The sequence below is a fragment of the Mus musculus genome, chromosome 9 (assembly GCF_000001635.26).
Source record: "Mus musculus strain C57BL/6J chromosome 9, GRCm38.p6 C57BL/6J".
Taxonomy (NCBI): domain Eukaryota; kingdom Metazoa; phylum Chordata; class Mammalia; order Rodentia; family Muridae; genus Mus; species Mus musculus.
The window spans coordinates 52,667,274-52,683,228 of record NC_000075.6 but is presented as its reverse complement, the minus strand read 5'-3'; the positions used below and the strand labels follow the sequence as shown (position 1 = coordinate 52,683,228).

The 15,955-nt window shown below is 42.7% G+C and overlaps 1 protein-coding gene and 1 long non-coding RNA gene across 6 annotated transcripts in view; one reads left to right on the top strand and one right to left on the bottom strand.

The window, feature by feature from the left end:
• Positions 1-3,366, bottom strand: part of Gm1715 (predicted gene 1715) — a 118,910-nt gene extending 115,544 nt beyond the window's left edge. Inside the window, exon 1 of the long non-coding RNA NR_045333.1 lies at positions 3,158-3,366. This is a non-coding gene — a long non-coding RNA (predicted gene 1715). The remainder of the gene's footprint in view (positions 1-3,157) is intronic.
• On the top strand, positions 1,095-10,197 carry AI593442 (expressed sequence AI593442). Of its 5 annotated transcripts, XM_006510458.4 has the most exons (3): positions 1,095-3,246; positions 3,454-3,646; positions 4,712-10,187. In XM_006510458.4, the coding sequence occupies exon 3, from the start codon at positions 4,954-4,956 to the stop codon at positions 5,551-5,553; it is 600 nt and encodes a 199-aa protein (XP_006510521.1). In that variant the 5' UTR covers positions 1,095-3,246; positions 3,454-3,646; positions 4,712-4,953; the 3' UTR covers positions 5,554-10,187. The 5 variants fall into 5 exon arrangements, with proteins under 5 accessions (XP_006510521.1, NP_001273570.1, NP_849237.2 ...); NM_001286641.1 differs by lacking the exon at positions 1,095-3,246 and having other exon boundaries at positions 3,449-3,646; positions 4,712-10,197; NM_178906.5 differs by lacking the exons at positions 1,095-3,246; positions 3,454-3,646 and adding an exon at positions 3,792-3,940 and having other exon boundaries at positions 4,712-10,197.
• Positions 10,198-15,955: the final 5,758 nt, after the last annotated feature.

Sequence of the window (15,955 nt, the reverse complement as noted above, 5' to 3'; positions counted from 1 at the left end):
AAAACAGGTAGTTTCCTGTGGGTATCAACCAACCTTGGCATATCCAGTTGCAGTAAGACTAGGTGCGTCTTCTCCTAGCAAGGCTAGGAGAGGCATCCCAGTAGGGAGGAAAGGTTCTAAAAGTAAGCAAAAGAGTCAGAGAAGGTTCTTATTCCTGCTGTTAGGAGTCTCACATGAAGATGAAGCTGCAAAAATATGCAGAGGGCCATAGCTTAGTCTATACATGCTCCCTGATTGGTGGTTCAGTCTCTGTAGGCTCCTATGGGCCCAGGTTAGATAATTCTTTAGCTTATCTTGGGATGTCCTTGACCCTCTAGCAAATATTTTATTTATTTTTGGGACAGGGTATTTTGTAGCTGGTCTTATACTCCTTAAGTGGCTGGGGTGACCTTGAACTTCTGATCCTACCACCTAAGCACTAAGATTATAGGCAAACAATACCACACTCAGTTTTCTACAGTGCTGGGGAGCAAATCCAAGGCTATGAGCATGCCAGGCAGGTGCTATGAGATGTACCCCCAGCCCTTCAGACACCTTTGTTGAATAAATGAACAGTAGATGAATAAATAAAGAGATTTGATTCTGATAACAATAGCTTTGTAGGGTTGTAGTAAGGATAAATGTTAATATGCAGAGCTTAACACAGCCCGAATCTTACTGTTTTACAAGTAAAATAATAAATATAATAATTATTATTACCCACCCTGGGAATCTTTGATGGATGTACAGGTGCCTGTGTGGTCCTTCTTTCTAGGCTAGATAGAAATGCCTAATTTAAACTTGTGTTATAATATACTTCTGACTCTATGAAATATGCTTGAGCCCAGAGAGGATTTCCCATCAAGAGAAGAGTCCGAAAGCCTCAGATGCTCTTTGGTTCTCCAGTCTTAAGGAGTATAAGCTAAACAACTGGCAGCTATTGCATGGAAGTCTTGAGTGGAACCACGTGCAGCAAAATTGTCCAGCCATCCAGAGAGGTCAAGATCCTGTAATCAAGAGCATGTTTCCCCCACCCCCACTATTCCTTGGGGTTGAATCATACCACCCCAGTTTATATTATTTGGTTTCGGCACAAAATTCATGAATTTACAGACCAGAAGAGGAGATATAGAAAGGCTTAATGGGATTTTGGCTTGAAAATGTATGTCTTTAATTTGCCTAAAACATTTGCAGTTAAATACCACTATCTCCCAAGTCACACCGAACTGTAGTATGATGCAAGCTATCTAGGGTGAGACTTTGTCTTTCACAGGTTGTGGGAAAAGGCACAGACACCTTCAGCATTCTTAGCATAGCAGATGGTCTCATTTGTAACAAAAGAGTAAGAACACTGGCAGTCCATGACATAATCTGAAATTATGACATGTAAAAAGAATGCCTGTGCTGATGTAACCCCAATACCAGACGTTGTTGAGCTATATCTCCTCTGGAAACACTTAATGACTGCCCCAAGTCTAGAATACAGACTATAAAGGGTTAATTCCGTATAGAGAGTTCTTTTTACAAGACAACCTTTCTCCCCTGCTAAAGAGTTTTCCTAAACAGCCAGATCTCTTTCTGGAGTATTCAAACTTGGATTTGCTTTACAATATGTTGATGAGACTCTGCTGAGAGTGTCCACAAAAGAGCCACTGCCTGTCTGGTATCCACAGTGAAGTCTCACAGGTCACAGTGAAGCAAGCAAGCAACGACTCACCACTCTCTGAGGTCAGTGAATCCAGAGTCACTCGATGTGGAGGGTGGCTTTAACAGGCATCAGGCCCTCTACTTCTGGGAAGGAACACTTATGCAAATATCTAGGTCATTGGCCATCCTTTACTGTGTGACTTTGGCAGTCAAAGGGCATCAGTCTGTGGTCTGAAGCAACTGTGCATTGTTCAGCCTGTACTGAACTGTTATCTTAAGTGGAATTCTTTTTCTTATTGATACATATGAAGATGGAACTGATACTTCCCTTCTCTTTGTAGTGCTGTGAATAGAACCCAAGGCCTTTGGCATCTTACACAAGTGCTTTAACATTGTGCTGCTCCCCAGGCCCCAGATGATTTGTGCTCAAATAAACGAAAGCAGAGATGGGGTGGGGGAAGAATATGGAGTGCCATGCATTTATGGCGTGAGCAGGAGGAAAATGAGAATTTGGAGTAGGGGTAGATGGGTACATAGGGTCAGAAGGAGAAATCTTTTTTTCTTCATATCTGACCTCACTTCCTGACTGTAGCTGATAGGAGTGAGTAAGTGGCAGCTAGTATTCCCCTTAGCTTTCCTTCATGATGTATAGCATGAAGAGGAGGCAGGAACACACACTCCACGACTGACCAACTCGGTGAGAAAATGTTGCACACTTTCTAGACTCAAAGACAGGAGGTAAACAAGACAGGAGAGAAGAAAGAAAAAAGCAAAACAAAACACGGTTTTAATAAGTTATCTCAGTGCCCTAAAGACCATACTCTGTTTAGTTAGTGTTCCAAGCAAGCGTTCCCAATCACTCACATAAAGCAAAGCATACTCTATTTTGAAGATGGTTACTATAATAGAATACACTATTTCTGTTTCTGAAAGGATCCCAAACTAGTCGTTCACTGGTCTCTATAAGATTTTTTTGCAGGCTGCTAAGAGCCTTTTTAGGAGATGTAAACATTTAACTGAAAAAGCAAATGTATCAAGAATCAAGCACGTTGACAAAAAATTAGAATCAACGAAGGGACATTTTTTTAGCAGTACACACAATGTTGAGAATTTTTACGGGTCATTGGTTCCTGCACTTCTCTTTGTAATTTCCCCTTCCCACCCTTCAAGCCCATGTATGCTTTGTGTCTTCAGAATGTGGGATCCTCGAAAAAAAAAGGGGTGTTCAATACACCGAATGGATCCTGGGCCTGAAGATGAGCGTGCGGGGGAAGAAATCAAAAAGCAGATGGGATGACATACTTTGGAGACTGGTGGAGAGATGCAGTCTTTGATGCATATTTAGGTTCCTGATTCTGATTCTGTCACAGTTGTGTTGACAAATGTCCTTGCCATCTCCCTAGTATAAGCAGTTTATGCTTAGAACCAGAGGCAGAAAAATAGGATTGGGGAGTAGCAGGGACTCTGATCAGTCAACAGGAAAAAAAAGTGTACCCCCAGGGGAGAAGATTCTCCTGGAGCAAAACTGTACCTGGAGACCGGTTGAGGTTGAAGCATAGAGCAATGGAAGAACTGAAGCCTGCTTCTTCCTAGGCAAAGGAGTGCTTGTGCTGAATGAAGGTGGGTTGCTGGCAGGGTGGAGGTGGGGATGGGGGTGGGTTTGCTCCTCCCAGCCCCAAAGCTGGGGAACAGCAGGAAACTGGGAATGGTGTTGGAGAGGCTGTTATGCCAGGACAAGGTGTTGGGTATGAGGGTGGGTGGGGGCCTGAGGGGTGGCTTGGAGCCCTGGCGGTGGCTGCCTGACGTCACCGGCCTCTCTGGCAATAGGCTAAGAGCTGAGCTCCCCATAGCAGCAGCAGCAGCAGCAGCAAAGGCAGCGGCGGCGGCGGCGGCGGCGGCGGTGGCGGCGGCGAGGGTGGCAGCAGCAGCGCGGCTCTGTCTCTGGTCCCAGCGCTCCGTGCCTTCTGCAGCCGCCACTGCAGCCAAGGGCTCCTTCTCTGCAACTGGCTGGTCCTTCCAGGTAAGAGACAGTGGTCAGGATGAAGGCTTCCATGGCCAGGGGCCCCAGTGGCAGGATGAGGGCGGGTAAGACCACTCCCGCGGCCTGCGCAGGCACCTCTGGACAGAGCTTCAGCCCCCGCCCCTTCCCTGGTGGAGGCTAGCGCTTTGCCTTGCTGCTCCGCAGTGCAACAGTTTGCACCTGCCTTTTGGGAGAGGCAAGGGAGCTGTGCTGCCTGCCGCGGGTCCTCCGGCTTGGTCCTCTGCCACAGCCTCTGGGCCCTGGGGCCAGGGCCCGGGGAAGGCTGGAGACAAGGTCGGTTCCCCAAACTTTGCAAGCGGGAACCCTTCCCCTTTCAGTTCCTGCTCTGGAAGAAAGAAAAAGGATTTTGGATACTGTCAAGTGGGAGGCTCAGGGAGATGAGGGGTGGGGGGCGCTTGGGAGGATGTGCCTCCGCTGAGAAGGGTGTTTCAGCTGCTTTTGATAGGGAGAAAGGGGGAGGAAGGTAGCAAGGAAGAAGGCTGGAGAAAGGTCGAGTATGATCCTGTGTGCCAGATCCAGCGGGTCAGCTGCGGCTAGGGACAGAGGCAGTGGGGTGTATCCCCTTGGGACGGGGACCTTGGGGGTCTGAACGTCCAGGCTGGAAGTGTTTGGAGAGGGAGGGATGGGGAAGGAGGACTGCGTACAGGGAGCCTGCTTGGAGTGCGTGCTGGCGAGATTGGATCCTGAGAGGAGGTCCACAGGACACAGAGAAGAGGGCAGTTGGCTTTCTGGGAAGTAGAGAAAGCCGCTGTGGCGGCCGCTGTTGGTGGCAATTAGAAAGTTGTGCAGGGGGCAGGGCAGCTGCCTTCTCTGCTGAGTAACCAGTGTCTCCGCGGTGCGGTACGGACGCCAGACCCCATCTGAGCCAGCGGAGCATCTAGCGCGGCTCTCCTGGGCTGCCAGGAGCGGTAGGGTTGGGTTGGTGGGTTGTGGAGATGACAGAGTCCATTTGAGGGCCGCTTGACAGTGGTGTCAGATCCCTCTCTTTCTCTGCACTCGCCTTGGCTGTGGCCGGGACCCTAACTAATCCTGTTTTCTTTGCAGCACTGTGCCTGGGGAAAGGAAACAGGATCAAAGAAGACCAGAGACACTCTCCCTGGGGCCACTAGCTCTGGCCCGCTTGCTTGGCGGCAGTTGCTCCCTCAGTCTTTGGCTGGAGAGCTCACTCCCTCCAGCGCTAAAGAGCAGTTGGGGTGGTGTGGGTTCCTGTCCACGTCTTGGCTGGTGGGAACCGTGTGTCCAACAGAGGAAGCCTGGTGGGCCTGGCCCCTCTCAGCCCAGCGCCGATGAGTGCCAGGGCGCCGAAAGAGCTGAGGCTGGCCCTGCCGCCTTGTCTCCTGAACCGGACCTTTGCTTCCCACAACGCCAGTGGAGGCAGCAGCGCAGGTCTCCGCAGCTCAGGCGCAGGTGGTGGCACTTGCATCACGCAGGTGGGACAGCAGCTCTTCCAGTCTTTTTCATCTACGCTGGTGCTGATTGTCCTGGTCACTCTCATCTTCTGTCTCCTCGTGCTGTCCCTCTCCACTTTCCACATCCACAAGCGTAGGATGAAGAAGCGGAAGATGCAGAGGGCTCAGGAAGAATATGAGCGAGATCATTGCAGCGGCAGCCACGGTGGTGGGGGGCTGCCTCGGGCAGGTGTTCAAGCTCCAACCCATGGAAAAGAAACCCGACTGGAGAGGCAGCCCCGGGACTCCGCTTTCTGCACCCCCTCCAATGCTACTTCTTCTTCCTCCTCCTCCTCCTCATCCCCTGGTCTCCTGTGCCAGGGTCCCTGTGCGCCTCCGCCTCCACTGCCAGCCCCCACTCCACAAGGAGCACCCGCAGCTTCCTCCTGCTTGGACACACCTGGCGAGGGCCTTTTGCAAACGGTGGTACTGTCCTGATTGCGCAGCCCCTCTCCTGACCCTTTCCTCGTCTCCAGCATCTTGACCGTCCTCGCTTTTGTTCCTCCTTCCTTCCTTTTCCGTTCTCCTTTGGCCCCTGTTTTCTCTGCCCTCTTTCCTTACCTGGCCACCCTTTCACTGTCTCTCCTCCGCCGAGGCACTGTGCGGTATTTGTAAATATTGGGCGAGGAAAGTCTCAGAGGAAGAAATAACGCTGATAATACTTTACTGATATTTATAGTAATTATTATACTACTAATAACACAGTCCAAGCGCATGACAAATCACATAATTTCTCATTGTTAATGAAGGCTGCATCTTCCCTCCCCACCCCGTGCCCCCCTCAATAAGGAGAAGAAACCGCACAAGCTACCAAATATTTAAGACATTGACACCGAAGCAAAGGGATGGGAGGGGGCCGGTGATGTTGTATATAGCTGTCAAGTGAAGGTTTAGTCGCCTTTCTGCCCCTCCCTCACGGGCTTTCACTTTTCCTTTAGCTTGTCTCCCCTCCCCTTTCCTCACCTTCAGCTGGGCTCAGGCAATAGTATATTATAAAGGCAACATCTACATTAAGCACCAGAGACCACATAGAATGTCCCAGAAAAACGTTTAGGACAGGTAACCCCTCTCTAGTCAGTCATCATTTCACTTTTTGCTTTCCCCCTGGCAGAATTAGAGTTTTACTTTTAGAAATATCACTCGCTGGTCGAGCACAGAAAAAGAAAACAAAAAACAAAAACATACTATCTGATTTGCTGCTCATTAGGGCCCATTTGTACACCTGACTGGTAGTCGTTTTGGTTTGGTTTGTTTGTTTGGTTTTTTTTTTTTCCCTTTGGGGAATTTTTTTTTTTTTTTTTTTTTTTTTTTGAGCCTCAGAGAAACCGGGAGCTGTCCAGCCAGGTCTGGTGCTGAATATGTCTCACCTTCATGGTTACTTCCTCTGGTTGTGCAGACCAAAGAAGGAGCTGTTTTGGAAAGTGATTGTCTTGGTTTTGATTGGTTTCTTTCTTCTTTTTTCTACAATTGGATTGTTTTTTCTTATCACTATACATTGCATAAGTTACCTTTATGTAAAAAAAAAAAGTATTAGGCAATGTGCAGTTCTGAAAATGCAGTATCTAACCAACTAGTATGTTTCTGTTTTATTTTTAGAACAAGTGCACCTTTGTTATATACTTATTATATTGGTACCAAATACAGAAGAAAACTATAGTTCTGTGATATGTCCTCCAAACTGTATATTTTTGTTCTTCTGACTTTCCAGCTGTTGATATAATGGTTGCCACTGGCTGAGGAAGTCAGTGGTGTAGGCCTGGCTTCTGCTGTTTCCGGAAGTGTTCTTTTGTATTTTACGCTGTAGTAGACTATTATAAAACGATGACACCCATGTTTCCCCCTTTTTCTTTTGTGAATAACAGAAACAACCACAACAGAAAACAAATAATGGATGTGCTGGAATGCCATCTATTAAAAACATGGTTAATATTTAAACAGTGCCTGTGGTTCTCTGCATGCAGTTGCCACCTGGAGGCAGTGCTGTGTGTGCTTGCTTGTACTGTATGTGTTTGGGGGAAAGACTGGTGGAGATGTTGGGCAATTTGGATGACAGGACATGACAATTTCCAAGTTAAATCTGTAAACGCTTACAGGATAAAACTGTTTACAGCTTGTTTAGTTATGACTCCATGCCTGCATCTGATATACAGCAAAGGGGATCTTTCTTCTTCCCAAGTCTGGCCTAATTAACCTCCCTGAACACATAGGAAATGTTAAGGGAAAAGGAAAGCATGAGAGAAGATAAATCTCTTGTCCTCTCTTTAAATGTCAGATAAGTCCCTCTATGTTAGACTCTGCTGTTTAGTGAAGGGCAGTGGGACCCCTACATATATCCATCTCCCAAGCCACTAGCTCCCCTCTATGCTCTGTCTTATTTCAAGTTGTATGTGGTTATTATCCCGAGAAATGATTGCCTCTAATGTTTTGGTTACATATAAAGTTTTCCAAGCTCAGTCTGTATCTTTATAAAATAATTTAATAAGGTTGATTTAGTCACCCATAGATATCATCCAAGTCCTTTCTGAAGCACAGAAGACCATCGTTTAAGCATGCCATGTTGTATCATTAGGAAGATCAGGTATAATCTTTGGATACAATATATTAAACAATGAACCAGATTCTCTCCAGTGCCTTAGTCACTTCCTAGTAACAGGTCAGAGTGCATTCAGTCCCTCGGGCCACCAAGGATGCTGTTAGTGTATCAGAGCTCTACACTGTACAACAGAATGGCTAAGGCACTGTGAAGGAGAATATCCATTAATCTCTTTAACTTGCCCTCATCCAACTGTAGCTCTTAATACCGTCTTACAGAATGGGTTTTAGATGTGAAATCTGAATAGGATCAGGAACCCAGAAGGAAGGTTCATCATTTCAGTGAGCTCTACATAAGTGCATAGATATTACTTTTTTCCATTATTTGGTGCACTCTTTTTACAGTAAATAATTTCCCATTTTATTAAAGCAATAAGATATTCTGTTTTGAGCAGCGCTAGATGCTCATTCCACTTCCTTGGTGCTGAAGCAACTCATATGTTCTTGCCTTATGAATCACAGTGCATTCAAGGCATGCAATAATAATCCCCTTCCAAGAAGCAGCCTGCACACCCTAGGGGGCAATGTCCTACATACTTTTCCCCAAAAGAAATAGAGCAAACAAGAAATAAACTAATTATGTGTATTTTAAAAAAAACATCTTGATACCTCTAACCATAAGCACACATCTGTAATGTGCTATCATTGTGCACCTTTAAGTGTATATGCCTTTTCCATCAATTGACTAGGGATTAATATTTTAATAGTGTCCTGTGTAAAGATGATGCAGCTTATCAATCACATTTCATACTGAGTTTAATATGCTGTGAACCTGGTGGCACCACACAAGATTTCTGTTAGTTAGAGTGATAATTACATGAAATTCTAGTAGGCCAGATCCCACACCAAATTATTGTAATAAAGATACGACAATGCAAATTTCTATAGAGTCTGCTTAGATTGCTACTTAGAGAGCGCAACTGACCCATATGACATTCGAGTTTTCATTTTTATGAGACAAAAGGCATTATGAAAATAGCTAAATTTACTCTAAGGATCTTGTTTACTGATGTCCCGTCAAACTAATTGCTCCAACCTTCTATAGCTACAGCTCAGCTCCTGCACTTGCTATTCAGTATTAATAAAGTAGCATGCTTGATTCTTACTATTTTAAAAATGAGAAAAATAGAGAGAGAATGCCGATATGTCAACTATATGGGACTCTGACTCTTGAAGATGAAGATGGATATAATCTTTAGAATTTATATACACCCATAGATATGTATTTATATATGCATACATTTTGTACAAATTTACAATGGACTTTTTGTATTCTCTTTTCTGTCATTATAAGTATGAGACTGAAACCAAATAGTTGTTCCATCCTCTGATCCAGAGAGGATCTGAGGAGTCAGGTGTATGCATGTACTTGGTTCTCTGAGGTCAAATCAGAATGGCTTTCTCTTTATTTAGTGGAAGGGGAGAGTCTTCCTTGGCTTGGGGAATTGGTAATTAGATAAGCTTCCTTTCCTATATTAGTGACTCAAATGTAGCAATGATAACGAAGTCATGACCATCTCTATGTGGTCCAGCTATTTGATGGATCAAAAATCTATCTACACGAGCATTGGAGCCATCTAGACCACAATCATGGATTGCAATCTGATTTTTCCTCTTCACTTTCAACTTACATGTTGTATGAGATACAACATATACCTGCATAGCTAAAGGTAAAATGAAAATATACCTACTATTTGTTTAGTTTGAAGAGTAGCTTTTTGGAAAATATGGACAATTTAGCTTTAAAAATTACTGGGCATTTGACTTTTTAACCCTCCCTATCTGTAACCATTGAATTGATTAGATACTGACTAAAATTTCTTTTTCCAATGCATAGGCATAGATTTTAAGTGCTTTTAATGGATAATTGCTAAGAAATGACTAACTAGTATTACATGAGAGTTATGGGCTAAATTGGAACCAGAAACTTTAATATGGCTTCTAAAATTCACTCCCATGGAAGTCTAGGCTTTGGACTCGAATCTGAAAAGCCACTTATTCATGTTTGGAAATTGTGGTGTGGTCCATAGATGTTCATGTAAGAACGGATTGCCCCATCTACACAGGAAGGTATTTCATCACTGGGCTGAATATAAATCTGATTCTGGTTTAGTTTTTCCTTATTTGATAACATTTTGGAAGCAGACGTGATGGCTTCACATCAATACTTATCAATGTCACCAGCCCAATGGTGCAATTGGTGCAGTGTCAGAATGCTTAGTGGAGAATAAGAACTTACTTAGCTTTAATTGAGAGACAGTGCATTATTCGGGTTGCTTTACCCATTTGAGGAAGGATATTTCACTGAGACTTGTGGTCTCACAGGATTGCTGCTACAGAGAGGATAACGACAGTGATGGCATCAACAGAAGAAGTGATTTTTGAACTCGAGTATATCCAATAGATAGAATAAAACAGGTATTAGAAATTCATGAAAAATTTGTTTTGCTTTTATATCAATAAAAGAGTTTTCTTGTTAATTGGCCTTTGGACACGATTTCCTTATTAATTTACTGTACAGCATGCCAGAGTTATAAAATATCTCATCCTGTTTCGTTTAGATACAATTTACTAAAAGAGATGGTCAATTAAAAATATTTCCACAGCTTATCCTCTCTTCTACACAAACCAGCTGCATCTCAGAAAAAGGTGTGTGTGTGTGTGTGTGTGTGTGTGTGTGTGTGTGTGTGTGTGTGTACGCATGAGAGTGTTTGATATTACCCAGTAAACCGAGTCTACAGTTATAATTCAGTGACCCTTTTAGGCACCAACTCAACCTCTTAAGGATATTCCCTCTTTTTTTTTCTTTCACTGTTTTAATAATAGCCTAGTCTATCTGGAAGAGACGTGTTAATATCTCATTTTTCCCTTTAGAGAGGGATGTCTCAGGTTCACACACATTTAGATGGATCAGAGTCTTGCTGAAATGCATCTTGTCAGAGCTGCTTCTTTTATGAGATGCTATTTTTCTATCCTCACTTTCTCCTGCCATTCAGCATTATAGTCTTAGACCCAGACCTTAGTCTTCAGTCTCTATGTTGTCACAGGTCTCCTCATCCCAGCCTTACAGTTCTCAGCTCTGCCACTGTTGGGAATACTACCTCCCTATTGAAGATACAGTAGACTCTGTGTTTCCTGTATTCTCTACCTGCACTGAAAGGTATGAATATTTCCTCAGGATCATGAATCAAACCACTACCCCTGCCACCTCAACGCTATGGTCCTTGTAACATGTTAGATGCTGTGCAGAGGTATTTCAAGTTGTATATAGGTTGTATAGCCTTACGCTGTAAAGCTCACTGTCTTGAGATCTGAGTAGATGCCTGCTTGACATTTACCCTGAAAAGCTGTTTAGATGTTTATCACACACCACCAACCCTCTTTTTAGATTCTATTGTAGAGGAGTGAGGGAACTTTCATAGCTACTTACCTCACTTTGTTCTTCTGTTTTTTTGTTTTTGTTTTTTTGTTTTTCAAAATCATCCCAGATCATAAGAAGCAGCTATTTCTCTGTATGGTACTTTCTTGCCTCCAGAGGTTCTTCCTACTATATTAGCCTTCCTTTTCTTTGGTGGACTTAGACTTCTTTCTGACATGAACCTTGCACTTCCTTCTTAATGGTGGATAGATGAAGAATAGGACATATAATTGCAAGTGTATTGGTAAGGGTGCTCTACCCTGCCCCTGTGCTAAACCTTTGCATTCTTGCAAAGCAAGTGTGCTTCATTAAGTCTTATTCTCCTTTCCCCTAAAATTTTAATCACCTTGTACTTGTTTCCTTATTGCTACTCACTATAACCCTCCTAGTTTGACTAGAATTCCTAAGTGGTCACTAAATTGTGTATAGGAAATTGTGACATTGACCTGAGATGGACTTCTATTGAGTATTAGGTACTGAAGTGAGAATGAGCAACTAGCTTGACCTGAAGGCAGCAGCAAATATAAATTAGTGATTTAAAAAAAAAACTCAAAACCAAACACTCAATCTCACATCTCCAGCCCCAGGAGGAAGACATTTTAACCTCATCTGTTTGATGTGATAGAAGGATGGATATTAACATAGCTTGCTTTCACTGGGCTGGCGTGGATCCATTTTCTTGTTATTTGAATTTCCCAAACAGGGATTAATTTACAAAACACTAGATACACATATACATATATACAAGCACATATACATATATACATGTTCCTTTGGGGCTGAATATTGAAGCCTAATCTCTTTTCCAAATTACCATTTCTGTGTCCCAGATTGGAATTGATGCAGATAATGCTATGTTTCTGTCTCTAAAAACAATGGCTTACTTTCTCAAGCCTTACAGACTAAGAGATTTGAAAGGTAAGCAGCCTTCACACCTCATTACCACACCCTGGCCACTCCTGTCTGCCTCTGTAAATCGTCTGCCTTCCTTGGCCATTGCTTTGAGTCAGGTGCGTTAATTTTTGCCTAAGTGTCTGACATCAATTCTCAGTGCATAAATCCCCTTGCATTAGGAATCTAAAATCCCAGGGTAGCCTTCACATGCTCACTGCACTGAAGCGTCAGAGGTGCACAGAGGGGGCAGACGTGTCTATTCTTAGCACACACTGATGCAAAGACAGCATCTACTTTATCGTTCTATGATTTGTCATATTTTCTCACAAGGACTGATGGACTGTGATGCTTTCAAGAAAATTTCCAGATTTTTTTCCCTTCTCATCTGTTTCTTTTCCAATCATACCAGGGTATGATTTATGTTATCTTGTGGCAGAGTGGGAAGGTTCTTCAGACCAAAGCAGTATCAAGATGATTTTTCCTTGGTGAGGTGGAAAGTGGCCAATCTAGCCTATATCCTAAGGTGCTGACTACTAGGATTCAAGACCCATGTAGTATCCACCAGCACAGCCAAGGGCCATGAGTATTTTTACAGAGATTTGACATTTGAGTCTGCAGTAACATCTATGCTCCAACTGTAAGCCTTTGATGATTTGCCATGTCCTAAGCATACCTGGACTGCTTTAATAGGGTGAGTGAGACTCTCTGGGTCCATCTGTGTATCTTCCTCAGATGGTGGGAAGCAGGAAGCATTATGCCTATTGCTACCAAAGCCATTTCAGGGCCACTTCCTTATTGTTGGGGCAGAATTAGGGAGTTTGCTAATGTGATTGCTAGTGTTAAAGTCCAATGACCTTTGATCCTATCAGAATGCTGATCACTGGGACAAATACCTCTTCCTTATATTTCTCCCCCACCCCCTGAATCAAAGTCTTTGGGAATAAAGAGCCCTGCCATTTATCTTCTTCCAGTCAATGTCTGATTCCTCCTGAGTGACCCCGGCTTGGAAGGTATGGACTTCTCTGTGTGGTTCCTTAAGGACTTCACTTGGTATAATCAGAAAGGAACAGGTAGATTTTAGGGATTTCTGATAAAATTTGTCTCCAAACTTATAGCTTAAATTGGAAGAGGAACTCTTCTGCAAGCAAGCAATCCTGCACCAATCAGAAGCTGCTTCAGAGCTATTTTAATGAGCACCCTATGATCACACAAGGTGATGATTTCCAGTTGCACTTGAGGGAGACTTGATCTCCTTTCAGTACTTTCCAGTGGATGATATTCCAAGTCAGTCCTTAATTAAATTATACAAGCAATAAACCTGAGCTTGACTTCAGTGGAGTAATCTGCAGACCTTTGTCAAACATCATTAAGATAAATGTACGTGTTTTCAGTATCTTGTGCTTCAATATATCGCAGACATCTCCAGGGATGAGAAGAGGGGGTATAGGTTGCCAAAGCAGAACCAAGAGGAAGGAGAAGAAGGCTTACTTCCGTACTTTTCACTGTGGCCTGGACCACTTCCCCTTATCTAAATGTGCTTTCCTGAGACAAAGGATGAAGACTTTGCCCCATCCATTGGCATGTGTGTGGATCAATTACAGGTCCCTGATGGTTGTTTCTATCTTAGATTCAAGCAACTTCCTTCCTTCGCATCAGCTCCACTGCTCTCTCACTGTTGTGAGTCACCCTGTAGTTCTGAGTGTCTGACTGTATACTGATCTTAGTGTGGCCACTAACTAAGCGTCACTGACTGATATTATAGAAATCTGATTGATAAAATGATTCCTCAGAACTTTTCACTGTTCACTCTTCACACTTGGAAGTTCTTTCAAGCCACAGATATTCCCCGAGAGTCAGCTGTATGCTAGATATCACTTTTGGTGCCAGACATGTCACATTAAAAAATATAAACAAAGTATTCTGAAGTCTTGGGAAAATTTTTTGGTAAGTTAAAAAATTTGTAAACATACAGAGAGCAAAATTACTTGAGTTCTGGTATTCCAATGATCATTCTACATTTTAAAACATTTACATGTATTATTTTAATTTCATACCAAGTTATGGCTGTATTCTCTTCAGATAAACTTTATATAATCACTTCTATTAAGTACTATCTATTTTAATTATAAACAGTGAAGAGAAGCAATGAACAAAACATATTAGTAGATTGTGGAGAATATTTAAGGATAAATGTGTTCTAAAGGTGGTGGATCAGAAAAAGGAGGTGTGATGGGAAAATATTGGATTTTAAATAAGATAGAAAGGAAAGTCTCACTAAGAAAATTATATTTGAGCAAAGATTTGCCGAAACAATGAAACAATGAAAATCTGGGCTAACTAACTAAAGATCATTTGGATAGAAGGATTTTTAAATTTTATTTTTTTCCATGTCCTTAGTCTTATAAATGACCAGATAGAGATTTTGGTGGAAAAAAGATAAGAAAATTATGTTTACCAAATATTATGTTAGCTACTGACACAATCCATGTGGTAAGGAAAGGTATGGCCTAGAGCAGTTTTTTATGTATGATCTATCCCCATACAATTCAAGTTCAATTATATGTATATCACTTTAGAGCACACATAATCAAAGCCAAAAAAGTAATGACTAAAACTGTTTCCTAAATTAGACTGCTTGCCTTTAGACCTTTCAAGATGAATTAGAGTTTTCCAAATGCAGAAAGAACAAATTTAGTGGAAAGAAAACCATATCCAAAGCTACAGAGGAGGAGTGCTTTACACATTTGTGGAATTTATAATACCTAAAGAGAGAAGCCAGATCAGACAGGGCCTTTTTAAAGGCACATTTAAAGACATGCCTTTCCCTTTGTCAGTAGAGAATGAGCAAGAAATTTGGGATAGAGAAAAGAATTATAAATTTGAACATACTAAAGATTACCCTTGGAAGGACAGTGCATGGAACAGATGAAGTGGTGACAGAAATACCAGAAAAAAAAACCTATCAATGTGTACAGATGAAAGTGTGAACCAGGGGGAACAGAGACAAAGAATACAGATGCATCTAAGAGCACACTAGGTTGAGGAACTGGTAGAGGTGGTTATTAATAGTCCCACAGTGTAAAGACAAGGAAGAAAACAATGAGAAGAAAGGACAATAATCAACTTGTGACTTCTGTTTGGGGATCAGAGCCACACTGATTGGCTCTATTTATGTCCCGACTCAAAGACAAAGTTATTAATTAATTAATTAATTAATTAATTAATTAATTAATTATAATGTTTTTTTTTTCGAGACAGGGTTTCTCTGTGTAGCCCTGGCTGTCCTGGAATGCACTCTGTAGACCAGGCTGGCCTCAAACTCAGAAATCTGCCTGCCTCTGCCTCTTGAGTGCTGGGATTAAAGGAGTGCACCACCACCGCCCGGCTATTAAAATGGATTCTTTTGGGGAGTCTACAGTTTGTGGGCACAGCCTACAAAGGATTAGTCTCCAGTTAAAGGAATGTTAATGGAATGAAAAGGATCAGGGTAGCTGCCAGTTGTCTGGTGTTTATCATGGTCAAATCCTGTATGGGGGGGGGGGTGCTAATAAAAAAGACAGCATTCCTCCTGTCCAGGATCTTTTGGCTCAGTTAAAGAGACAAATCTTTCAAAGTGAAACAAGAGAGGAGGAACCCAGTCAAAATGGCAGCTAGAGGCAAGGTAAGCCTAAATTGAATAAATACAAACCAGTTAGCAATGGTATTTACATCTTTCAATCTCCTGTCCAGAAATGCAGGTATAGAACTTAGCTTCCTGAAGAATGAGAGATTTGGGTCTGATGATAAGGTTTGAAGTTGAGACAAAGAAAGCCATAGACTCTGTCCTCTCTGGCTAGAATGCAGGCCATTGTCCTTCAGTAGTTGTGAAGTCTAATCACCCCTGGCAGAACTGGCACAGTCCACCATTCTTCCTTTTAACATTTCTACCAACTCAGA

Coding starts and splice junctions, on each gene's coding strand:
- AI593442 (NM_001286641.1), top strand. CDS start 4,954: ATGAGTGCCAGGGCGCCGAAAGAGCTGAGGCTGGCCCTGCCGCCTTGT.